Genomic DNA, 26,197 nt, shown 5'->3' with positions numbered 1-26,197 from the left:
GCGGCGGGGTGGGAGGGAGCGGGCCGGCGGGACGGGCAGTGCCGATACCGGTGCCGGTGCCGGCGGGGCAGCGCGCAGCCCAGCGGAGCGGAGCGGATGAGACGCGGGCGCGCATTCCAGCCGCATGACATCATGGGCGCGAGCGGCGGCGCGGCCAATCGGCGCGGGCCCCCGCACAGACGGCGCATTGTCTGCGCGGCCCCGCCCCGCCCCGCCCGGCGGGGGCACACAAAGGCGCCGCGGGGGAAGCGGGGGCTCGGGGGTCCCCCGTTCGGACCGGACCGGCCTCCCCGGGGCTTCGCCTCCCCCGCTGCCAGCGCCCCCGGCAGGGAGAGAGCCGGGCGGCCGCGGATCGCCACAGCGGGATGTCACCGCGCCCGCTGCTTCGGTGGAAAACGGTCAAAAAAAGAAGCCACCGGTGACAGCGGCGGCGGCTCGGCTGCCGGCGGGGCGTGCGCCTTTTGTGCATTGTTTTACCGAGCCCGCTTTTACCGACCTGCCTTTGATTGTCCTCGTGTTCTGTGGCACAAAAAGCGCTTGTGCGAGTGTCCTGTTACACGGCAGCCGACAGTTACCGGGGAGGGGAAAGAGCCTTTGCAATAAAAATTACACGGTAAACACGTCGGGCCAAGGCGGTGCCCGTCTCTTTATTCACAGGCTTAAGTTCTAAACGTGGTAGTTAGTAACTGGCTATTTCACACACACGCTTGGTTTCAGGCTTCAGCAAATCCTCAAATCCTGTTTTACTTGTGGCTGAGTAGAAAGGGGAGGAGGGAGAAAAGCAGCTCACTTTGAACGTTGTAATTTATGCAGAAAGCTTAAGTTAACAGTTGGAAACTTTGCAAAACATACTACTTTTTTTTTTCCTCCCTTTATTGACTTTCTCAGGTTGGTTGTGGGGTTCTGCTGCAAAGTTTGATGACATCGTGTAACCAAATGTCTTCTAGAGTGGTTGCTTCCAACATCTAAACTTAAGTGATTTATCTACACTGTTACAATCTAAGAAAAGACAATAAAGCATATGTTGTGTATTATTGCATCTCAATTAGTAAGAAAGTCGATGCCCTTCTACTTCAAAAAATACTGACAGAATTGTGTAGGCTTAGCAGTGATCCCTTTATGGGGACAAGATGGGAAGAAGTTCTTTGTTCTTTCAGTTTCTTATTGTCCTGAGCTTCCTTAGGGCCTCCTGAGAGGAACTGTTCCAAGCTCCAGCATTAACAGAGGGTTTGAAACTGGTGTATTTCATGCCTTTATGCCAAGGGTCTTCTACTTTATCTTGCTGAGTGTCTGTTATTTCATTCACTTTCTCGGCTTTCTTCAATGCAAATATTGCAGAGGGGTGGGTGTTCTGTGGCAGCTTCATTTTACTTTTAAGCAGGCTTCTGCTGCAGTCCTTGGAAATGTCAATGCAGCAGTGCCATAAAAAAATTATTCAAATGTGCCAGCGGCAAATGAACTCATTGCCTTTAAAAAAAACAAGCAAAAACCCCAAACCAGCCGACAACAAAAAATCCAGCAAAAGATACAGCTTTGAACTTTGAGAGCATGCTCTTACTGTAGCAGTTATGTTATAGATAGATACCTTGTATATCTCCAGTCTAGTATCATGCATGGGTCTGTGCACTAGACACATTTTGGTTTCTCTGTATAATTCTGGAGGATCAGGGAATAATGTCTCTGAAAGATCAGAAATTATTTTTTCCAGATCCTTCTGTCTCATACAGATTTGAAGAACAACATCTAGATTCCAACTCTTGGTGGATCATTTTTTGGTACTGATCTAAGTCACGCTTTCCAAAACACTGACCTTTGTGCAAACTATTGTTTTATTTTATTATTTTTTTTTATGTGGTGGTGGTGTAATGTTTGTAAGTAGCTGTGGTACCTCCCTGCTTGAATGCTGGTGAATGTCAGATACGCTTGTTTGAAATTTTCAGTGCTAATCCCCAAGCAGTGTTTTTCTGCAGAAAACAGATGTGTTGATAGCTGTGCTGCCTGAGGGCCCAGCTGTGCTGGGAAGAAGAGTCTCTTGGTTTTGGTTTTTATTCTTTATTTTCTCATTTGGCATCGTATTAGCATTCAGAGAGACCTTTTGTTTGCTATGGTATTTGAATAGATGAATATAACATGTCCTGATGCTTCATAAGAATTTTGTTTAATTGACGTTCAAGATTCTGTCTCTAAGCTTAAAAACTTTGTTTAGTTTGGTGTTTAGGGCCTACTTTCCTTTCTTTCCTTTTTTTTTTTTTTTTTTTTTAAATCCTTCTGAAAGCTCCACCTTTCACTTGCTTTGCTCCTTACCTTAGTTCACACTGATAAGGTGTCTGCTCTCTGTTACAGATCTCTTTTCCTCATTCCTACAAAGAAAGGATGGAATTTGTGTACTGGTTCCCAGCTGTAAGGAAACTTGCCTGCATGAGAAATGTGTAGGTAGTCAAACTAGTCTAATCCCTTTGAAGCTGATTCCCTGTTTACTTGAGATCACAGAAGATATTTGATCCAAAACAAATATTCAGTGAGGAGCCATTTAAGCTGATTGAAATGGATAGTATCTTCTGCAGGCAATAAATTTTCTTATTAAGCAATGGGAGAGTTTCTGCAGTATGTGAGGTTAGCATAGCTTGAGATGGTGATGCAATTAGATAAAGCTACAAACTAATGTTATATTTGTCTCTGATTTACAACTGCAAGAAATTAGCAGAAGCTTTTGCTCCATCGTCTCACTGCATAAGGTGTGGAGCAAACAGGAACGCCAGGCATGAGAAGAAGAGGTTCCAGTTCATTCAGCTGCTTCCTAGTGACTCCACCCTTCCCATGGAAATGGTATTTGCATTGGGCAGGCGTTTATCTTCTCTCCCCCCTTATGTTTGATCCACTGCCAGTTTCATCTCCATGTGAAAGGAAGGATGGGCAGAAATATGGTCTGTATGAACTTTGCATAGTGTTTGGCTATCCCGTGCCTTGACTCTAGGCTCTGACCTTCCTTCCAAGCCACCCCTCTGGTGGGAAGCACTGGTCAGTACCATTTTCCAAACTTTTAGAGACAGCGGAGTAACTGAGGCGAGTTAGTCTGTCCCTGCAGCTGCCACCCTGGAAGGTCAAGCACTAGAGATAATTTTGGAAGTGTGCAGGAGGGCGGTGTTACTTCCTGCTTTCCTTCTCGAGGGCAAGTACAGATTAATGAGAAAATTGAAGTCTGTGGTGAATAATACTAACCAGTCCCAGGTATGGTTACTGTGTCCCTCCTGAAACTGCTGAGGAGAAAATTCTTGTACTGTATTTCACTTGCTACAGGCCAAATAAACAGATTTAATTGCTTTCTCAAGAAATTACTCTTTTATGAATATTTTTAACTGGGAACCAGAGTCAAATCGTTAACTTTCAGATTTTTTAATTAGTGATTTAATACCTAGATGACGTTTTCACTGCCTGTAGATGGACTGTTACAAAGGCAATGAAAACTTAAGTTTTGAGAGCACTGGTGGATATATTTTCTGATAATCACAGACTTGTAGGGGTTGGAAGGGACCTTCAGAGATCATGTAAACCAACCCCCCTGCCAAAGCAGGTTCATCTAGAGCAGTTTACACAGGAACTCATCCAGGCGGGTGACACCTGGAGCCTGACCCCATCCACTTGACACCTGCCCTTCAGATATTTATAAGCATTGATAAGATTCTCTCTGTCTTCTCTTCTCCTGGCTACACAGACCCAGGTCTCTCAGCCTTTCCCCATAAGAGAGAGGTTTTTGTCCCCTGATCATCTTCGTAGCCTTCCACTGGAATGTTTCCAGTAGTTCCATGTCTTTCTTGAACTGAAGGCCTAGAACCGGACACCGGTCTCCAGATGTGGCCTCACCAGGGCAGAGTAGAGGAGGAGGAGGATGACCTCCCTTGACCTGATGGCCACACTCATTTTAATGCACCACGGGAGACCATTTGCCATCTTGGCCACAAGGACACATTGCTGGCTCCTGGTCAACTTGTTGTCCACCAGGACTCCAAGGTCTCTGCAGAGCTGCTTTCCAGCGGGCCAACCCCTAACCTGTACCAAAGTATGGGGGTTATTCCTCCCCAGGAGCACTTGCCATTGTTGAATTTCGTCAGGTTCCTCACCATCCCTTGCCATTGTTGAATTTCATCAGGTTCCTCACCATCTGACTCTCTAGCCTTTCCAGGTCTCACTGAATGGCAGCACAGCCTTCTGGTGTGTCAGTCACTCCCAGTTTTGTATCATCAGCAAACTTGCTGAGGTACACTCTGTCCCCTCATCCAGGTCTTTGATGAATATATTGAACAAGATTGGACCCAGTACTGTCCCGTGGGGAGCACCACTAGTTACAGGTCTGCAACTGGACTCTGTGCCACTGATCACAACCCTCTGAACTCTGCGACTTTGCCACTTCTCAGTTCAGGTCACAGTCCACTCATCTAACCCATACTTCCTAAGATTACCTGTGAGGATGTTATGGGAGACAGTGTCAAAAGCCTTGCTGAAGTCAAGGTAGACAACATCCACTGCTCTCCCCTCATCCACCTAGTTAGTCATTCTATTGTAGAAGGCTATCAGATTGGTCAAGCATGATTTCCCCTTGGTGAATCCATGCTGACCACTCCCAATGACCCTTTTTTCTTCTACATGCTTAGAGATGACATCCGGAATGAGCTATTCCATAACCTTTCAAGGGATGGAGGTGAGGCTGACCAGGTGTAGTTTCCTGGATCCTCCTTCTTGCCCTCTTTGAAGACTGGCATGACATTGGTTTCCTCCAAGCCCCAGGCACTTCTCCTGTTCTCCATGACTTTTCAAAGATGATGGAGAGCGGCTCCCCAGTAACATCTGCCAGTTCCCTCAGCACTCATGGATGCATCCCATCAGGTCCCATGGATTTGTGGCTGTCAGGTTTGCTTAAATGATCTCTAATCCAGTCCTCTGTGATTGAGGGAGGGTTTCCTTACTCCAGACTCTCTCTTTTTTCTCCAAGGCTGGCCCTAAAAGACAAGACTGAAGCAAAGGCGGCATTCAGTAGTTCCACCTTCTCTGCATCCTCTGTCACTAGGTCACCCACGTCATTCAGCAGCAGGCGCACATTTTCCCTAGTGTTCCTTTTACTACTGATGTACTTGAAGGCTGCCTTATTGTCCTTGACTGACAGTATAGGATCTCTGCATTCCCATCCTGTTGTACGCAGATGTCTATATAGCTTTTAAAGAAGCAATATCTTTAATTTACAAGTTTTGAATTAAATTCAGGTGTCTAGTTTAAAATTAAATCAGCCTGCATGACCTTTTCCATGATACTCTCCATGCAATAAGTAATTTGTAAGTCAAAAATCCAACATTTTGGTGCTGTCAGAAATAAAGGGAATTTCACAGGAAATAGCAGAAGGATTTTACAAGATCAAGCATTGAACTGCAGTTTGCTCCAATTAGTTCATGGTTTCTAATAGCTGATCATAGTTCTTGAAGTTAACATTTGCTAGCTAAATATCAGTTTCAATATGCGTAGCACTAAAACTTTTCTCTTTGTGCCCAATTTCTGTATTTTTTCCAAAGAACTGTGAAATTTTTTCCAGCTGGATCCAGGCTTTAGTAACAGATCTGCAGTTCAAATGAACAACTTTATAACTTAGTCTTTTATATTTATTGTCTTCCAAAAATCCCTCAGTGTGTTAATTTTCAAGCATCTTATTTTTTTAATAGCTGTTCCCAAACCTCCTTTATAATTGTAATACACAGAGATGAATGAAATGCTGAGTGAAAACTTCTGCTATAGGTTTAGTCAAGAAATCTATTAACTAGATGCACAGAATGCATTCAGTGTAAGAGAATAGTACTTACTACACAGTTTTGATCACTGAGTGAAGGGCAAAACTGTCCACAAAACATAAATATGGCAGTGGGTTAATTCCATGGTTAAACTTATAGTTAATCAATGTTTGGCACAGTAACTACATGTATCACTTAAAACACATTAGTAATATAAACAATGAAAACTTGTATCTTGTCAGTTAGTCTTATGAGGCTTTTTTTAATGTATCAGTAACCACATGATGAGAATTCTCAAATTTATTTACATTATCCCTGCTGGTTACTTTTTTCTTATGCTTAGTTTTACCTTGACTGACAATATAAATTTCAGTAGCTTGGTTTCAACACCAAGTCCTAGAAAATGGTCCTGCTGCATGCTTCCCTCCACTTGCAGCATTCCTTTTCTGGTCAGAAGGCTCTTACACTTCTGAGAACATATTTACCACCTTAATTCCCGAAACATGAGTTTAGTCTTTTGCTGGGAATTCTGCAGAGGATTTTTATTTTTTTTTTTTAAAGAAACTTAGTGAAACACTAGCTTTCTTAAGCTGTAGTAACCTATTAATTTGTATTCTCCTAGTGTGAGATCCCATGTGTGAAGAGTTCTCGTACTGATTGAGAAGTGGTATTAATGCACTAGTCCTAATTAATAGCTACATATTTTGTTTAGAATTTTTTTTAAAGGAGGAAGGTATTCCAGCAGTGGAGAATCTTAACTGCAGTGTCTCTATTGATCTTCATCCTTTACTGTCTACCTCCGTGTCTCTGTTCTGTCTATCTTGATGTGTCTAATCCATTTTCCTCTTTCACTGTTACTGTCTCAGGACAGGTCTGCTCTCTTGAGCATGTATCAGGTACAGGTTTCCAGTTCTGTGGCTACTTCAATAGAAGCATTAATACTACGACAGTAATAAATAAACCTAATAACCGGTACAAACTGATGGTGACGAAACCTGTGCAGCGTTGAGTTGACAGTTCATACCTATAATACATATCTCTTTATGATAAGCAGAAGCAAGTGATTTGCCATAGAAATACTTCCCTTGCCAGCAAGTCGGATGTTAGCACCCCTGCCGTCTGCTTAAAGCCTCCTGTGTTTGTCACCCACGCGCTGCCCATTCTGCAGACTTTCCCAAGCCCACGAGCAAGAATACCTGCCTTGGGGAGCCCTTGCACAACCCCAGTAGGTAGACAATCCCCTGTGTCCAGTTTCACTGGTCAGTAGCCCCCGAGTAGGTGAGGTGAAACAAACTTGTGAAAGTGGCTACCGTAGTGACATCTGGCAGTTTTGCTGTAAACCACTGACTACAGGGGTTAATTTATTTTTCTCAATGGTTTAAATCCCCAGTAAACCTTGTCGTGCTGTTACCAAGTTGACAGTTGTCTTTTGGAGTCCTCATGTGTCTTGGAACTGTCTCTTGGAATGGACACAGCAGTCCCTGAGTGGTGAGGCACGTATGGCTGCCCCGTGTTAAGCCCTGCGCGAGGGATGCAATTTCCACTTCTGTCTCTCAGCTTACACCATTTTTTCTGTGAGGAAGGTGATGAGTGGCATGGCATGGCCAGGATCAGCTGCTGCTGCCTCCCAAACATCAAAGCAGAGGTGGAGAGCCAGGCCAGGCCGCTCCTGTGTGTGCAGGGGGACAGCAGAGGTGGAATCCCCTCGTGGTGCCACCAGCAGAGCACAGTGCCCGATTCTGTGAATCTATGAAATGTATTATAATTACCTCCTTTCTGGTGGATTTAAAAACTTTTAGTAAATTTTTTACTGGTAATAGAAAAACATAAAACTTGCCAAGCTTAACAAGGGCATGGGGTAAGTATCAAGTCTTACATCCTTTACCTGCAAGCTCACAGTCTGCCTCCTATGGCCAGGACACTTCTGAAGAAAGGAAATAGAGTTTGATGGAGTCATGACAATTAAGTAGGATAGGTAGTCTCAGAAAATAGAAGATTTAATTTGCATTACAATAATGCTTGCTTGTTTAAAATGTACAAATGAATGTGCTTTTTATGTAGTTTCAGAGTTAGGCTTAGTTTAAAACTTAGAGAAAAATACCTATTATCTTCCTGTTGCTCAGTCAATACCTTTTGAAGATGGATGGATGCATACATTGTTTTGGGATAATGGTACATTAGTAATTTTTTTCTCACCACCTTTTTTTTGTCAGAACATTAATTTGGAGGCTTTTTCTTGCCTCTGAATAATTTATAATTTGCCTTGGAGAATAAAGGATAGAAACTTCTTTGTACTCAGAATTGTTAGCTTCTGTAGCTACATAACACCGTACGCTGTGCATCTGACACATCCTTTTAAGGCAAACTTTGTAGAGATTCCCATTCCCTATGGAACTGTACAGGAAAGGCCTTCAGTAAAAACAGGCTTGAGGCCAGGACACGTAGGGCAATTTGAAACAGATTTTTTCTAAGTGAGATCATGTGAAAATCCTTTTTTCTTTAAGAGGGACTCTTTTGCTTAAAAAATGCTTTTTATAAGTATCTGATTCTAAACAACTGCTAAGTTGTATAGCTACGCTCAGCAGCAAATGCTCTCTTTTGGGTAAATATTTTTGGTTTTGCAGAAATGCCTCAGAGTAACTTATGTTGTTGCTTCTATTCAGTGGGATTGAATTACAGTGTTTTTCTTGAAAACAGTTTTGACTTTCTTCAGGTGGGTGGTTCTATGTTAGGGTGGTTTTTTTTTGTTTTGCAAAGCAAACAAAAAAACCCCTTAAACAAACCCTTTTATTCTTCCCTCTTTTTTTTTTTTTTTCTTTTTTTCCTGCCTCCTTAAACCAATGTGGAGTTTAGTAGATACTAGGAGGGGAGACATAATTAGACTTCTTGTTGTTTCTATAAGACCATCCCTTACCTGAAGCAGATACAGTTCTGGATCTATAAATTACAAGGGTTTAAAGGCGTCAGTCACACTGGAGGAGCTGGCAGTAAGAGAAGACCATGACAGCGAGGCACGAAGTGCTGCTGCTGTCCCAGCTACGGTCCAGTGCCCTGTTTGGACTCTCCCCAAACTGCCGTACCCGGCCCCAGCGGCTGGGCCAAGTGTGCTCTAAGCCTTGGGACTCGGAACTTGCTCTGCTCACTGATCCTCACTGATCCTCACGGAAACTGGACTTTAACCATTCAGTGCCTTTGCTGCTTCCCTTCCAAGTCTTGATCCAGGCTTCTGGGGTCAAAACAGGATTTTTCTTGAGGACTTTTAGGCAGACATGCTTTGGGTTACAGAGTAATCCTTAAGAGGTATGCCAAAGTGAAACTGTATGTGGCTTGTGCATACACCCTGCAGGAACTGAACACTGGGTCTTTTCCTAGATTTAGGCAAAACCAACATATTTCTGCACTTTCTTGCTGTTTTGAAATGCTTTCATGAAGGTGGGGTCTGATCTCCTGCAAGTCCTACCTGGCTGAATTATAGATGGATTCTAACCAGATCTTCCTACCCTGCTTCATGCGTTTGGGCCATGGCTCTTCCCAGAGTGAAATCAGACGTTACTGCTGTGAAAACCTTACTTTACTTTCCTGCTGAGAAGGCTCTCCTGTTATATTGCTTTCCTGTTGATATTTCCACTGCTACAGCCTCTTATTTATAGACAGAGAGCATTATCTTGGTATTCCTGATTTTGCTTGAATAAAGAGTAATTTAATTGAAAACTATTTTCATGTCCTTAATCAATGGACTAAATACTAGAAATCTTCCCAGCAAAAGACAAGGCATAACAGGCACATGGGAAGGGATTAGGTTATAGTCAAACATTCATAGTGAAAGCCAGGTCTTGCCTTTTGCTAACGTGGGTCCCACCAAACCATTTCCCTCCTGTCGGAGCACGGGCAGAGCTCGAGTCAGAGCCGAGGCTGGCGCACAACAAGAGGAAGGATGGGTGGAAGGGGACCTGTACTGCACCTCCTGGGGAGCTTCCCACTGCCTGACCAGCCTGAGCTGCTGCTGCTTTGGTTAATTTTATAACACCACGTGGGATCAGTTTTAAGTCGCGTTACATATCGTATCTAAAAGTCCGTACAGCGTTCAGTCAATGAAGCATCTGTGATTCAGGCACATACCTAGTGTTCTAAGACTAAATGTTCTTTGCTTATTTTTGCAATAAGCTGTCCCCTTACCTTGCTGTCATCGTTGTATTAATCGTGCCCAATAAAAGTAAAAAGTACAAGTTAACTTTCTAAGAAAATAAAGACTATTGCCTTTTTACTATGGTCTGTCTTGATATCATTCATTAATAGTAAAGTATGCTGATAAGAAAATGTTTGTGATATGGAAAGGTACTTCTATTTGAAATAATCTAGCAGGTTTTAATAAAAAACAAAAAAGCTGTGAGATTAAGTATCAGAGATAAAGTACTGGTCTTTGAATCAATGGAAAAGAATTCAAACAAAACATAACTAATGAAGTTAAGAGTTCAGTCAGGGTACCCAAGCATTTTGTTCTATGGAAGAATAATGGAACCTGAAATACTTTAGGATTGGGACCTCTCTCACACGTCATTTATAACACAGCATTGCCCACACCTACTGCTGCTTGTGTATTTCAAATTTACAGTCTCTGAGTTCAGGTGTGCAGCATAACAAGGCTACAACTTAGCTTGTGGTATCCAGAGTTTTGGTTGCAGTGTATGAGTCACCCACTACCCACCCTCAGCAGTGCTAACTATTCTTTCTGCTCATGCTTAATTGCTGAAAAATGGAGGTTTGGAAGTTACTACAGGGTGTTTAACCAGAACCTCTTTTTTAGGAGTTTGACTGTTCTTCCTACTTGGAGGGCAAGGGGCAGCAGAAGCAGATTATTATGTTTCATTCTTTGTGCTGAATTCATTCTTCCAATTTTTTTTTTGGTGGCAGTAAAGCAAAACAATAGTACAAAGCAGCTGGTAGGCAAGATACTCTAAAGCTTGCGGTGCGAAATCTGCTTTACTTGTGCCTCTGATGAAAAGCTGGGTATAGGGAAAATTACCTCAACCAGAAAAATGTGCTATGTGTGAATTCAGAGATTTTGATCTACTACCTGTATGAAAGATAAATCTGGGCAGATTTTGCTATCTAGTAAAAGCTAAGGAGCTTCTCAAGAAATCATGTCTTTCACCTAAATTACAGAAAACACAGATTGACTCATTTTTGTGCTAGGGATGAAGTGATGGTAAGAAAGAGAAAAATCCCTATTTTCCTTATGAATACTTATCACAGACACCTCAGTTAGCCTGTTCAGCTAATGTGAGTTCATGGAATGAAATCGTAGCAGGCTGGCAGATCACCACCTGTGATCAGAGCAGATGGTGAGAGGTACTGGGCACTGTTTACTGGGAAATGCCCATTACCTGCAGCCCTGCCGTGTCATCCGGTTTGTTTTTCAGTCAAGCCTTTGCCTGGGATCCCAAGCAGGAGTGAGCTGTCAAGTGTCTTGAGCTTGTTGGGTGGAGGCAAAAGCAGTGTGAAAGCAGCAAGACTCTTGAGGTTTACATTTGAAAAAAAGGACAGAAAATGCAGCTCCGACTGTGCCTTCGCTGGAGAGGCAGAGGGTATGTGAATTTTGAGTAACATTTAGCAAAGCTTGCGTCAACATACTTCAGTTTTCTTTAGCTAACTTTTTTGAGAGGTATGTTTGAGTTATTAATTAACCCCTTGCTGCTGTAAAACAGAATTCCTCTGCTGTTGGTAAGTGAAGAGGGTTTGAAGACAAGAAAAAAGGTGTGAAGAAAGACTTAGACTAATCCAATTTTGTCATCCTATTCGGAAGGTGAAGTTGGAAGACTTGTCAAGACATTTGGGCCTTGGGGAAGGGCTACAGAGTCACAGCACAGTGTGCTTGTAACGTGACATATTTTAAAAGCTCTTCTATTCTGGGAGAAAGATAAGTAAACTTGAAAGAATATATAATTTCCTGGAGTGCTAAAGTAACAACAGATTAGAAAAGTACCCTAAAAACAGTACAACGATCATTGATGTTACTGTTCCTACTTGCAGGCTCAGTCTAGCCTTTGAGTATTGCTGTTCCACCAGCGTTACAGAATAAGTCATCTCAGGAGACACTTCCTGGCTTAATACTAGGAAAACTAGGGGTTAGATGCTGTTTATGCACCAGATTTTTTTTTTTAACTGCCTCCCCCCCATAAAAGAGCAAGTAGGTATCAGTGGTCAGTACAGGAGGTTACCAGTATTTCCAGAGTGTTGTTTCAGAAGCTGCTAGCGGTGTTGGAGCCTGCCCAGGTTTGCTGTGTCTTATCAGAGCTCAAGCCAGCCATACTGGGAGCGGGCTTCAAAGCAAGGAGAATCTGTTCTCCTCAGGGAATATCAGGCTTTTGTGATTCAGGTTGGATCAACACTGTCTTAGCTGAGAAGAAAGTTCATTCCCCAGTGCTTTTTAAAATGAAAACAGCAATGATTTCAAAGAATACGTAGTGAATATTACTGAAACCATGTTCTGCGAAGCAGTTCAAACTGTTCAGTGATAGACAAGTTAAAGATGTAGTGCAAAGGGACTTGATCGCAAGAAGTATAAAGTGTGGTGGCAAGACCAGAAGGTGCTACAGTTGAAAGCTGATGACTGAGGAGAACTGGAGTTACAAGCCAGAAAATTATGAGTGTGGCAAGATGTGATAAGAACAAGAAATGCAAGACAAGCTGTGAGAACAGATTTGACTGAGCAGCAGCGTTGCAGAAGTGCAGCTGCAAAGAGGGGGGGCCAGTATTCAGTCCGAGGGCAGGCGCCCACCCGAGCCGTTAGTGGGTGGTAGCCTTTGCTCCTTGAACAGTTGGCAAGCTGTCCCAAAACCATACTGGACAGCCAGGGTGTAGAACACTTAGTTCTTCCAGCCTGCTGATCTGGCAACAGGCGCCCTGCATCACTACAGGTGTCTTGTAAGACGACCTGGAAACTTTGAGGCATGGCTTGTTCTTACTTCACAGAGTTTAAACTGGTGCCTATGGGAAGAGTTCTGGGAATTTTGGATTATTGCTTATCCATCCCTGTTCTAAAGATTGTAGCCTAAATCCTGGTTTACAGAGAAAATGGTGAGATTTTGGTACGTTATCAATTAAGGTACACATTAAAAAAAACAACACAACTGTTGAATATTTAACCAAAACGGCTACAGCTGTAAGAATTTTGTGCTAAGGAGCCTAGTGGGATATAGTGAGATCTTTCAGTACTAGCGTTAACACATTGTGTTCTCTGCTTTTCTGTGCAACAGTCCATAATGATAGAAAAAAATACACGTTCAAATGCCAGGGCCTACTCAATGGTGGCTTTCAGTTTTTGAAGTACATTCCCCCTTGATTTTTATCTGGATTTTTACATTCTCCATACCTTTGGGTTTCTCATGCACAAATATCTCTCCTCTAACACTTGCTCTTGCAGTCCTACGTGAAATTGGCAGGGAATTTTAATTTGCTCTTATGATAAAAGGTCATTGGGTTGGTAGCTCAAATGACAAGAAGTTCCACTTGGTACCCTCTCACTCCCTCTTCTCACCCACTTTCATTAAAATCAAACCCTTGTATTTTCCCAACTGTATTAGGTTCTCTGTCTCAACTATTTATTTATTCTATGACTAAATAACCACTCTGTTGGCAGACAACTAAAACTGTTCTGCAGAAAAATACTGTCCTTCACCTCTGAAGCCGAAGGTTAGATATGTACAGTAATTTATTTACACCATAACATGTTAACCAGGAAGTTTTAACTCAGTTGTGAAATTTAAGAAAACCTAATAAACCCCATTCTTCCTGCTTATGAGAAGGGTGCTTACTGTTCTGTGCCTTGGTCATTTGCATAACCAGTAAGCTCTTAACACTTTTTTTGTCCCAGTCATTTTACTGTGTAAATTCAGAACAGTGTTCTGTAACAGGAGGTGATGAACAGAATGGGGCAGCTCAGGTGCCAGCAGCTGGAATTCTGGAGAATAATTTGGGAGAGGCCGTGTAGTCTGCCTCACTCCCACTTCTGAGGATTAAGAGCTTCCAAGACCTTCTGCCTTGATACCAGGAGATAATTATGTTTTCATCTTTCCCCATACCATTATAAAGCCTGAAAAAGGGGAGGAGGAAGATCTCATTGCAAACTAATGCCAAACAAACAATAAAGAAGTATCAGCATCACTATCTTTGGCCTCTGCAAGGCAAATCACTTCTGAGGTTAGTACTTATTTCAATACAAAGGATGCTTTTAAGTACTACTGAAACCATAAGAACTCAGTTTCACTCTGTTCCAAATTAATAAAAATTGAAAAGTTGATACAGGAGCAAATTGCTGCTGAAAATTTAAACTGTACAACTTTAGGTCTTAAGATCTGGAGGTTTCCTTTAGTTATCTTTATTTATTTTCAGTAGTTTATGACCTAAATGTGTAAGAGTAAAATCAGTATTAAAACGCCTGGCTAGACCTGGATTAAATTCAGTACAAGATGAACATGGTCCCAGACTTGTTAGGAATTCAGTAAGCTTTCTCAATACTTTTTGACTGAAAAATTAGTAATTTTGTTTCACTTTATGCAAGGATATTGGCCACACCAAATTGCTCCCTATGAAGAATATTAACATCTAAAACTTAGGGCTTTTTTTACTTTTCTGGTCACTTTGGTGGAAAAGCATCTGTGTAACCTCTACATATACTCTCTTGGAATAAAGTACTGGCTATTTCTCTTGCTGTACATGGCCCTATACTTTATTTACCTCAGAAAAGAGTGACATACAACCTACTTTGCTGCACTTTTGTGTGTATATAAATCTTGGGGTTTGTTGACAGATACAGTTGCTGTGATAGAGTTGTTCAGTCTGACAAGCGTATGCTTTTATTATTAAAACTTTTGACCAGGGAGGAGTTTCTTCAAATGCTTGCCAGTACTTTAAATTTAGTGTGCTGCACATTAAAGGTTTGACCACTGCTGTGGGGCATAAAGCCTGAAGCTTTAGTCAAAAGTTTAATCAGAAGTAAGAAGTGTAAGTTGTTGTGACATGATGGGTAACTTTAAAAGTTTTATTTTTTATACCCTCTTTTTAACTTGCTAAGTTTTCTGTTTGTTAGTCCCAGTGACTTGTAAAAAGCCATGCAGTGTGCTTAAACTCTTTCTTGAGGTACTGTTACAGTATTTTTCCAGAGTAGCAGCAATATAGTCAGTTGAACTCTTAAACTGGAGATTTGGCATATATGTAGCCCTTAGTGTACAGTGTGTACTGTGTAATTTGGAAAAGATTAGTATGAAAGGACAATTGAAAGTCCATATGATATCATTTATGGTGTGAAATGCTGGTTAACATCATCACTCAAACTGAACATGCTACAGGCACACTGAGTAACTTCAAGGGACACAGACATCATTAAAGCTGGCCAGCATAACTTCATTTGTTTCCAGGAATCCATACACTTGATAAAAACAGTGATGATTGCTGTTCTTGTACTACAGATAGAGGGAGGGTTTTTACACTGTAAGAGGCCCAGACAGGAAAGTCCTACCTGAACAGAACAAGATGAGAGAATTGGGTGTGAAGTTGCCAGAGGAATCAAGTTTAACCCAAGGATTCTAGCCCGAGGCACACATTGGCATAAATGTATGTATATCAGCTTGTCATAGACAAGTAACACCCAGTCTTTTCCTCCCGTAACCTTAGCTCACCTGTAATTTTGACCACTTGTACAAACATTAGTTTCCTTTCAAAGATATTTCTAACTATTAAATCTGTATCTCTGAAACATCATCAAAAAGAGTAGCATTTTCAATTTCATGTATCTTTCATGATTTGTCAGAACACAGTAAAGAAATTAACAGTCGGCTTCCCGCTATCTCATTTTAAACTTTTATAAAATTTTTATATCCATTGCTACAATTGAATTTTTTCTGCAGTGTTCTACAACCGCAGCTTGCTTTCATGGCACTGATGATGTATACTTTGAATGAAGCTGCTTAGCTACTGCTTTCATCTTTAGTAGGCAATGTTTTCTTTTGCTGTGGACTTGTAAGATTTAAGTATCCTCCATGAAAGTTCAGTACTTAAAAAGGATCAAATGTTGGCATCTAGATTAGTAGTAATGGAAAAAGCCGTAAAGTGTTGGGTTTTTTTTCGTTTATATCAAAGCTTCCAGCTTTCCCTCGTAGATAGCAATCAAAGGAAAACTGGAACAGCTCTGATGGACATGTGGAAAATATGAAGTATTCCCTAGCTTGGTGTTACATAAGCCCTGGTTGTGCCACGGGGAGTAAAAGAGCTAAGAATTCAGAGCGAGCCTCCCTTTCCGTAGTACCTGACCTGTCACTCTCCCTGTTTCACCCCTTCTTGTCACATGTTTACAGCCAGATTCTACAGTTTTCCATGTCTCTAGCTTTTCAGGTAGATTGAGTATAATTTTCAAAGCAACTATCACCATTCTTCACTTTTTGTAGTCTAGTTTCCCACCAGTTCAAAGTCAGAATAAAAGCTTTACCATAAGTCAAGTCCAATTGTTACCAGTCAAATTATACAGCAGTGAAGACAATTCCAAAAACTAGCAGATTTAATAGTAATGCTTTTAGTGGCAAAAAAGACGAGTTTCTTTATGTGTATAAGCATTTTTTATTTCCTATACCTAGATAAGCACTGTAGCGATACCCCAAGACAATTTAAAACCTCTTGAAAAACTCAAGATTTGAACACATGGTGAAGTACTCCAACATAAAGTAAATATTTTTCAGAAGTGATAAAATTCCATCTGACTATTTCTAGTCCCCCCAAGCAATGGGGGCGGCAATTGAATATTCAGCTCAGTGTTAATCTCACATATGGAATGCACTTAGTATTAAATGAGGAAAATTTTTGCCATTTTTTTCCTTTATACACTTTCCAAGAGATTGAAATAGCCACACTTGCAGAAGTCTTTAAGGTTCTCACTCTTACTGGCTTCCATATTTACTAGTTTTTTCTTTTCTTTCTTTTTTTTTTTTTTTTTTTTTTTTTTTGGGGGGGGGGGGGAGAGGAAGGAAATGAAAAATCAAAACAAAACAAACCCTACACTGTAGAGCTGGCTTTCAATGGCCTACCTTCTCCTCACATCAAAAAGAAATTAAGAAAAAATCATGCAGCACTAGCCAAAAATGTTACTTTACAGGGGATGTTTATTATTGCTGTTTCTATGTAATATTAAGATCTTTTTTTTTTTTTTTTTTTTTTTTTAATATGGGGAGGGAGGAGATAGGGTGATCTTCAAAATGTGTCTCTTGGTGGCATGATCACAGACTTAATTTCCTCTTTTAAAAAAAAAAAAAAGTCATTACCAGTGTTCAAAAGTGAATAAAGTTGTAAAAAGACAATTCCAGTTGTATTTCAGACAATTCCAACTGCAGGATGACTAAACTATGACTTAGCATTGTCTTTAAGCTACACTGAAACAGAAACCACCTGAATTTTCAGAAAGCATAATGTTCTTTACATTTCTAACTAACTAAAGAATTGTGCAAGAGATTACCTCAAACCCCTCTCTGTACCTACATGCACATTAGAACTGTAGTTTTTAATGTAGTATGAACTGTCAACATGCCCAAATTGTCTGTTCTCTTCTAGCTGCAATATCAGAACATACCAAGTTATGGCCTTTCTATAAATCCCGTTTCTTCTTTTGAACTGGTGTACAGATACATATTATCTACTGTGTTCTCATCTAATCATAACTTAAGATTTTGTGGGTGAGATCACTTTCCTAAGATCTCTGTAGGTCTCTAACATTTAAGAAGAGTATGATGCTGTGTTTCAGTCCTTTGGGGATGTTTTGGGATCTTTCTACTTTGTACAAATCCTAACTTTCACACAAAATAATAACTGACTCAGTTATAGACGAGCAGCAGTCTTGGATATAAGTTTGAGCAAGCTGCTTGAGTTCTGCCAAGTGTTACTGGGGAGACAAATTAAGGTTGTGATCATGTAAGCCTTGTTTCCATAGGAAATAAAAATAGCCATAAAAAGTAGTTTGTAAGCTAATCACTAGGTTAGGAAGAAGAAAGATGATAAGCAGCTTCTTCATACACGATTTTCAAGACACTAACCTTTCTGGTAGCCCCTCAAAAAAGGGGCTACCCACCCTTCACTGCTATTTCCATCACTATAAATGAAGGATGTGGTTGTGCTGCTGCTTCTGGTGCTAAATGTAAGGAAGGTGCCAGACAACTACCCAAGAGACAAAAATACAGTGGCTTCCTCTATGAAGGTGTGAACTTCAGCCAGCTTTTCTAGTCTGATTCTCATCTTAGCTATCTAATATACAAAAGATATGATTAAAAAAAAAAAAAAAAGTAATGACATTTTCCTCACACAGGGCATTATTACCTGAGTTTTTTTCCCTTTTTTCTTCAATGAGAAAAGGTTTATCAATTGTTTTAGACAATCTTTGGTCTAAACACAGCAGTAGTACTTGTCATCTTGTGCAGAATACTGCACTGTATTTTACGCCTTAATCATATTATAAGGGAATGGGTTAGTCCGTTAGTCCGTTACCCCGATCTGTAACTAAGGCACCACAGCACCACTACTACAAATAGTCCAAGGAAAATAAGTATTACTCAGACAAGTTTTTGAAGTAAAGCCAGAGATACAGGAATTTTCCATTCCCTTTAGAAGAAAAATAGAGAACAGAATACTGTAATTTTTAGTTTGGTCAGTGTGGAGTTGGGGATTACTAACGCGAGCCAAAATGTAGCAATTGCCTCTATCCAAGTAACTGAGATAGGTTAGAATTATAATCTTCTGCAGTATAAATAGCTGCTAATATCTGGCCTTACTGGGCTAAAGTCTGAAATTATATGTAAAAAGTCTGAAATTTACATTACATAAATGGCTTTACATGAGTTTCTTGTTAGGAATTTTAAGCAACTGAAGGTAGCTGAGCTGATTTTCCATGTTAGAAATTCCACAAATACCTTCTGTGCTTGGCTGTCAGGTTTCTCACGGTAGCTCCCTCCTTCCCCCTCTTGCTCACTGACCCACACAGGACAACTTCTAAGGAAGGTGCAAAAGTGTTGCCAACCTCCACACTACTGGGGATTATTTATGCCATAAAATCTCGTGCTTAGATAACTTGGGGCTTTTTTTTGCAGAAAAAATAGCAATGCTTTCAATGATACAATCCCTTTTCTCCACCTCGCCAGTACTGGGAGGTATTGCACAAGTGGCAGGCTTAGGCTGAAGGAAGTTTGAGCTGCTTTTCAGTCTCTTCAGGGGAGGGGAATGAAGGGCAGAGAGTGGAGCACGGACCCCGTTAGCTGCCAGCATCGTTGATGTTTTTAACCATTCCATTCACATAGGTTGATTTCTAGTGGCTGAAGCGTAAACTGACACACTGAGTAGTGAAATCTGAACATCTGGAAAAGGAGTTTTCGAGTCACCTTGCTAACAACTCTGGGCCTCTGTTTGATGCCTTTAACTTCAAAGACCATTGCAGGTTTTTACTCTTTGCAATTAAGACATGAGATCACAGTTTGTTCCATTAGAGTCTTCCAGCAAGACCAAAGAGAAGAGAAATAGCAGGCATACTAAAGCTTAAGTTTAAAAAAGCCACACACACAACCCCCAGAATCCCCAGCAAGATAACTCTTAATGTTGTAGCAACAAGGGAAAAACTTATTAAGTCATCTCCATTAATCATAATTAGCTTTAAAAAAGCAAACCGACCGCAATCTTCATCTGAATTACTTCAGATCTATTATATAAGAGTTCTGATGTAGAAATCTACATCTGAGCAGTAGTACTGATGGCATGGAAATTCAGAATTCTTGTGTTCGTAACACACAATTTCACTTTTTTACTTTCTCCTGAATTACAGCTTTGGTAGAATTTTTTTTTTTTTTTTTCCAAAAAAGTCACCATTCTTCTGTAGCTGTCAAAAGACTATCCACACTCTCCAGCAAGTCTTACAGTAGAAAGAACTGTTAAGTGCTTCAAAGCACCATTTGCGTATGAACACTTAGTAAAGCCATAAACATTACAGTACAGGGGATAAAAGGCTTACATCTGTACTCTGATATTTAAAATACTGTTTAAACTCCAGCAACAAAATTACCAGATAAATGGTACAGCATACTCTTTGATTGGATTGCGGGGGTGGGGGGGGGAAGGGGGGAAGAGTTGCCGTTTTCTCTCATGAAGTAACTTTATAACTGCTTGTTTTACAGATTGCCCTGAAATATGACCCCCAGATAGAAGAAGATCTGCGTAACTGGATAGAAGAGGTTACAGGGCTGAGCATTGGTGCAAACTTTCAGCTGGGATTAAAAGATGGCATAATCTTATGCGAGTAAGCATTTATTAAGTAACCTTATTTTTAGCAGTTTTCCCACTTTTGAGCAACTAAGGAGGGACTTTCTGAAGACTCCCCTTCAAACACATCAACAATAGTCTAAGAAACCTGACAGTAGGGTGGGAGACAGCTTCTTTGAAACTGTGGAAAAGAATGAAAACTTAAATCTCCTTTATATTTCAGCAAAGATTTCTAAGTCTTTCTAAATTTAATGATGAAACACTTTTCTATAATAATCAAGTGGCACACAAAAATTCTTATGGTCTGTTAGACTTGTTAGACCTGAAATCTGAGCTAGGCACTCTGTATAAACCAAAAAATTAACCATTTTGATGAAACTAATGCAACTAATAAAGCATGAGTAAAAATATTAAATAATGCCTGCACAGATGGTATAAGGATGAGATTTATTGTTTAAGCATTTCCCTTTTTTTCACCTCCCCAGGCTTATAAATAAGCTGCAGCCAGGATCAGTGAAGAAAATTAATCAATCAAAACTAAATTGGCACCAGGTAAAACAAAAAAACCCCAAAACTGCACCTCTAACCCCTCCAACCCCCAAACAGTTCTTTTGCTCTGTATTAACAAAATTTGCTGTGAATATGGTACACCTTAGATCATAATACCACCAAGTTTTGTATATGGTACATACACAACAGTTGAGGATAGTGAATGGCATTTAACAGAAAGCACCTATAGCTGAGATGGCTCATAAATGGCAGTTGAGGGTACATATTTAGTAGTGCATTAGGTGAAATTTCAGATGGAAGAAGAACATAGAGCCCTATAGCAAGGCCTTTTTCCACATTAAAAAAGGTGTTAGCTTTTTTATTAGATTACAACTGGAGTTTTCCATCCAGGCAGTGCTGCGAGGTGTTAGGTCAACAGCTTGCCTTTACATGAACATCATTCTATGAAGTGTCCTCCTGAGAAAGCAGATGGGGAGGGAAAGGACCTGAACAATCTCAGAAGCAATGGTTGTATAACAGAACTCAGCAAACAATATGGTGCAAACTACAGTATGTATTTTATTTCAGTATATCCAGATTTGATTTCTTCCGAGTGCTCTATCTAGCACTTCCTCCCACAAGGGACTGTCAAAGGCAATGTGCATTTAGAACAGGGTTGCTGATTGGAGTTGACTGCCTTTACTATTGCTGGGTCTAGCTTAATACTGCTGTGTCAGCCTGTTGGTTTTATTGGCATTAAATGCTTCAAAATACAGTGGAGGATTTTTATTTTTTTAAAAAGTTTTAACACCTCTTAAGACTTCAGAAGGAAAGATGAGATTCAGTTCTTACTCCTTGTGCTCCATCTTGCTTTCCAATTTCTACAGTGTACAATGCTAAAAAGTGCTAATATACCCCAAAAAATTAGTTGACGTTGTCCTATGAGGTGAGCTTCAAACCAAGTTAAATGTTCTTACTATCCACATAGTTATGTTTTTATTTTACTCAAAATTATCAATTGCTGAAGTCAACTAGCATGGACACTCTTTCAAATTTTCTGATTTGAAGCAGTTGTAGATTAGCATTTCTCCTAGAAGGGACACAGTTGAAGCAGTTTTGTCATCAAAGCCCTCTCTAACAAAGTATATGATACTCACTGATGGAGAGGTGCCAGGCTAGATAAACCCTTAGATTGACTTCTGAAATCAATATTAAAACTAATGAAAAATAATCTCAAACTTTCTACAAGTCTCTCTCAACCATGCCAGCTGTTTTGTCCAGTTTGCACAAGGCAAAGAACTTGTGTAAAACAAGCAAAACAAACCAACCGACACTAAGAAACTTAAGTTTCTGAATTGAAACACTGAGTAGAAAACTGGCCTTTTTGTTTCTGTTTAGCTGGAGAACATTGGGAATTTTATCAAAGCCATCCAAGTCTACGGCATGAAGCCACATGATATTTTTGAAGCAAATGATCTTTTTGAAAATGGAAATATGACTCAAGTACAGACTACTCTAGTTGCGCTAGCGGGTCTGGTAAGTATTTGTACCCCTGGAATTGGCACAAATCCACGTGCCAGTCCAGCTGCACCCCTACTACTCATGTAAATGCGAAAACAGCAAACAGCCTGTCAGGAGGGGATAGATACTACTGGGAGTCTGAGATACTGCAGAGGTTGCACTTCAGAGGTCTGTGTCCTACCACATGCCTCCAGGGAAAGCTTGGAGTTCAGGGTTAGGATTCCTGGCTGCAGATGTCCTTGCTTTGGAGCTGCATGTGCATATACAGAACTGGGGAGGTTCACAGGAGACCACTAATCCCTGCAGAATATCCTTCTGACAAGATACTTGGGTGGCTCCTGAATCTCACCTTCAAATGGCACGGGGAGCTGGTACCTTCTCTCACCCCTGACATCCGAGAGTTTCTCCTATGAGATAAACCTGTTCGTGGCATCACTTGAGAGCCCAGGACCAGGGCCAGAAAGCCAGTGTTCCAGTAGCAAAAAATATACTTTAAACACTGAATACTCTTATTTTCCCTCTCCCTAAATAGGCAAAAACCAAAGGTTTTCATACTACAATTGATATTGGTGTCAAATATGCAGAGAAACAAGCACGAAGTTTTGATGCAGGAAAACTAAAAGCTGGTCAGAGTGTAATTGGCCTGCAGGTAAGTATGAAAGTCAAGCTTGCAGTTAATCTGTTATATTTGAAAACATATAAAACCCCAAAACTTTCTTGTTTTGTTTAACTAATATATTGTTTATGCAGAAACAGCTGTAGAATTACAATATATTCTTATCATGGAAGGAGGTATGAGGTTTTAATACTTGAAAGCAGTTGATTGGCTTTATAAGTTCAGGTGACTACCTGGAAGGTTTTTCTGTTTGCTTTAAATCTGCAATAAGAGTGATAAGGAGGAAAGGAACAGCTAATATTAGCAGTATCATCTCTGTTCCCTAAAGTGGTTTTAAAGTAGAAGTCTTTGGATAGCTAAAGCTCCTTGTATGGTAAAAGGTTTTTTTCTCTCCACTTTCCTTAATGGTCATAAAACCCAAAATAACTGGCACAAAATCTTAAAATTCTTGTGGTAGAGAAGTTGTGGCAGTGTAATTGAATCATTACTGTCCAGAGTAAAAGTAAAGTATTACATTTTGATGTGCACATGCATTCTAATTGCACATACAGTTGGGCAGATGCCAGTCACTGAAATGCCTTCGGATGACAGTTGCCTTTATTTTTCCTTTTGATGCTCAGTATGGAGAAAGGGTAATTTATTACAGATAGTGGTCAAGCTACATAAGGAAAGCATGCACTGTAATTACTTTTTCCGTCAGCCATCACAGTTGCCAATTGCATTTTTTTCCTTAGACTGAGCTTGCTGTACACATAAAAATCACTTTTTCTGTCCTCCTCTTCCTTCCCCCAATAAAGATGGGCACCAACAAGTGTGCCAGTCAGGCAGGCATGACTGCTTATGGAACTAGAAGACACCTCTACGATCCAAAAATGCAAACCGATAAGCCATTTGACCAGACAACAATTAGCCTACAGATGGGCACTAACAAAGGAGCCAGCCAGGTAAGCAGGACCACGCGTGACACTCGTAGAGTGGAACCAACTCTCATCCTGAGAGAGCCCAGTGGGACTGGGGAGTGTGAGTTGTGGGCGGTAGCAGAGTGTAACTGGCAGCAGTGAGAGGGTGCGTTTCGGCTGTGCTTTTATGCGGTAATTGAAGAGCTTAAATTTATCACTATCCAGTGTGTTCTCTGCTGAGTATCTTAAGGCATAAAAATGACCTGGTGCTTCAAGAATTTCCAACTGGCTGCGTTTTACCAGAAGGAAACAGTACCTTCAGTTCAAGTAGTAACTAGGCAGAGGCAAAAAAGAATTTGCTTCCTGGGTGCAAACAGTCTGAACACTTAGAATAGTCTCTCCAAAGAGGGAAATAAACTGGACCTTTCTGCAAGGACTTTCTTCTGTGACTTACCTATTAGTGAACACATGCTGCTGTGCTATGCTTTGTTATAGTTTAATTCCTATTTTCTAGCACTTCCAGTAAGGTATACTAATTGTAATCATAAATCAGTAATTGCAGCTCTTGACCTTCTCACTGAACCTCTACAATCCTGTTTTGTTAGGCTGGTATGCTGGCACCAGGTACCAGGAGAGACATCTACGATCAGAAGCACATATTACAACCTGTGGATAACTCAACTATTTCATTACAAATGGGTACCAACAAAGTAGCTTCGCAGAAGGGAATGAGTGTGTATGGGCTTGGACGACAAGTGTATGACCCCAAGTACTGTGCTGCGCCAACAGAACCCGTCATTCATAACGGCAGCCAAGGAACAGGAACTAACGGGTCAGAAATCAGCGATAGCGATTATCAGGCAGAGTACCCAGATGACTATCACGGAGAGTACCAAGATGACTATCAAAGAGATTACCATGGTCAGTACAGTGACCAGGGCATTGATTATTAGCTTTGCATCAGAAGTTCAGTATTAGTCCATTATTTTATTCAGTAAGAACGAAACTAGCCTTGTGGAATCGTTACCTGTCTTTCCTACACGCTATGCTTAATGTACCTAAAGAAATATTGCCTTACATACATTCCTTTTTCCTTTCTCTGCCCTTTCCCCGTCTAGTTGCCTTTAGTGCTGTAACAGTTGTAGACTACAGCATAAACAATAACTGCATATGAAGTAAAAGGAATACTGTGAAAGGGGGAGCGCTCTTGTACAGCCAGGTTATCTAATGAGGAGCTATGCATTTTCACAATCTCTACTTAAGTAGGTATTTACATACCACATTAAGCCTTCATTTTACATATTTACAGCTTTTCTGTTTTTCAGATGAGAAATTTCATACTTAATGTTAAATGTGGTCTTTGCCAATTAAATCCAAGACATCACATTAGTGATTTAAATATCATTACTATGTTTCTAAGGTATTGTTTGCTAATGGTAAGTCCTGCATTAGACATAAGTGTGCATTTGTGATTGTGTATTCATTCCATTATCAACACTGACCAAACTTAGAAATAGTTGTCTTACTAAAAAGGGAGCTTGTACAAAGTCTTGAGCCAACAGAAGTCCCATGATTGATGGTGCATTTACCTTTTATTGTGCCATAATATATCCATGTAGAAATGCTTTTTCTTCCTTGAACTGTATTTATTGCCACTTCTCAAACTGATCCCAGTGTATTTTTATAAATAAATATTTTTTCTTAAAGGTATGTAGAAGATCCTGTCTCATTTGTTATGCTACCATTCTTAAAGATTAGGTGCCACAGAAATTACTGCCAAATCAGAATCACCTTTGCCTGCGTTCAGGGTAATGTAGAACGGCTGTCACTTGCAGTTTGGGTACTATCTTTTCTGTGGGATTTAATCTAACAACCTTGTAAAAATCCCCTGGGAACAAGTGACAGTGACTTAACAGGAAAGGAATGTAGCTCCTTTACAGCAGAGCTCACTTCCTCTCTATGCGACTGCGAGGTTATGACCAGAGATCCCGAGCTGTTCACTAAATCCCTGCCCTTTTCTCGAGGCAAATGAGCTGCACATATTTAGCGCTGCCTCTCCTTCAGCCAACAGCTCTCATTCCATCACTCTGAGAACTCCAAACACCCCTGCTTGCATGTAAAGAGATACAACAATCTTTGTGCCTGCCGGTCTGCAATCTGGGTTCTTTAGTTACCGATAGCAGAGCTTTATTCCTGAATGGAAAGTGCTTTCTTCCTCACCATGGAGTGCAGACAGGCTGTACTAATTTACCTGGGCTGTTTTTAACAAGAGAAAAAAGAGCATGCTATCAGTGGGGGCCCACTGTTGCTGATCCTAACTTTTGTAAAAAGAAAACCAAAATGGTATTTTAAAAGCATTTAGTGCAGATTAAACTTATTAACGTATAAAATGTTTCATACTTGCAAGTTCTGGACTTGTAAAGGATTCTTCCCTCAAGACTAGAAATTGTTTGTGCTTTGCTCCATTAGTTTCCGTTGTCTTTGGGTGGGGTGTGGTGACTTGACTTTTAACTGACCTATTTGTTGAATAAATCTTAAGCTTATTTATTTCACAGAATTTAGATATGAAAGGATCTCTGGAAGTCACTGGTCCAGGCTCTACATTGTCACTGCCCTACAGG

At 40.6% G+C, this 26,197-nt stretch overlaps 1 protein-coding gene across 1 annotated transcript; it reads left to right on the top strand.

Annotated features, from left to right (window-relative positions):
- Window positions 1–124: 124 nt before the first annotated feature.
- On the top strand, window positions 125–25,286 carry CNN3 (calponin 3, acidic). The gene is made up of 7 exons (XM_014938963.1): window positions 125–613; window positions 19,967–20,088; window positions 20,537–20,603; window positions 21,939–22,076; window positions 22,594–22,710; window positions 23,475–23,621; window positions 24,182–25,286. The coding sequence occupies exons 1-7, from the start codon at window positions 125–127 to the stop codon at window positions 24,527–24,529; spliced, it is 1,428 nt and encodes a 475-aa protein (XP_014794449.1). The 3' UTR covers window positions 24,530–25,286.
- Window positions 25,287–26,197: the final 911 nt, after the last annotated feature.

The sequence above is a fragment of the Calidris pugnax genome, unplaced genomic scaffold (genome assembly GCF_001431845.1).
Source record: "Calidris pugnax isolate Ruff unplaced genomic scaffold, ASM143184v1 scaffold18, whole genome shotgun sequence".
NCBI classification, from domain to species: Eukaryota; Metazoa; Chordata; class Aves; order Charadriiformes; family Scolopacidae; genus Calidris; species Calidris pugnax.
This window is presented reverse-complemented; position numbering and strand designations above follow the sequence as displayed.

What these genes read in the sequence shown, in the direction of transcription:
- CNN3 (XM_014938963.1), top strand. Translation starts at nt 125, where the DNA reads ATGACATCATGGGCGCGAGCGGCGGCGCGGCCAATCGGCGCGGGCCCC. An exon ending in AGAGTGTAATTGGCCTGCAG is followed by an intron (nt 22,711 to 23,474) that starts GTAAGTATGAAA and finishes CCCCCAATAAAG; the next exon opens with ATGGGCACCAACAAGTGTGC. An exon ending in CTAACAAAGGAGCCAGCCAG is followed by an intron (nt 23,622 to 24,181) that starts GTAAGCAGGACC and finishes CTGTTTTGTTAG; the next exon opens with GCTGGTATGCTGGCACCAGG.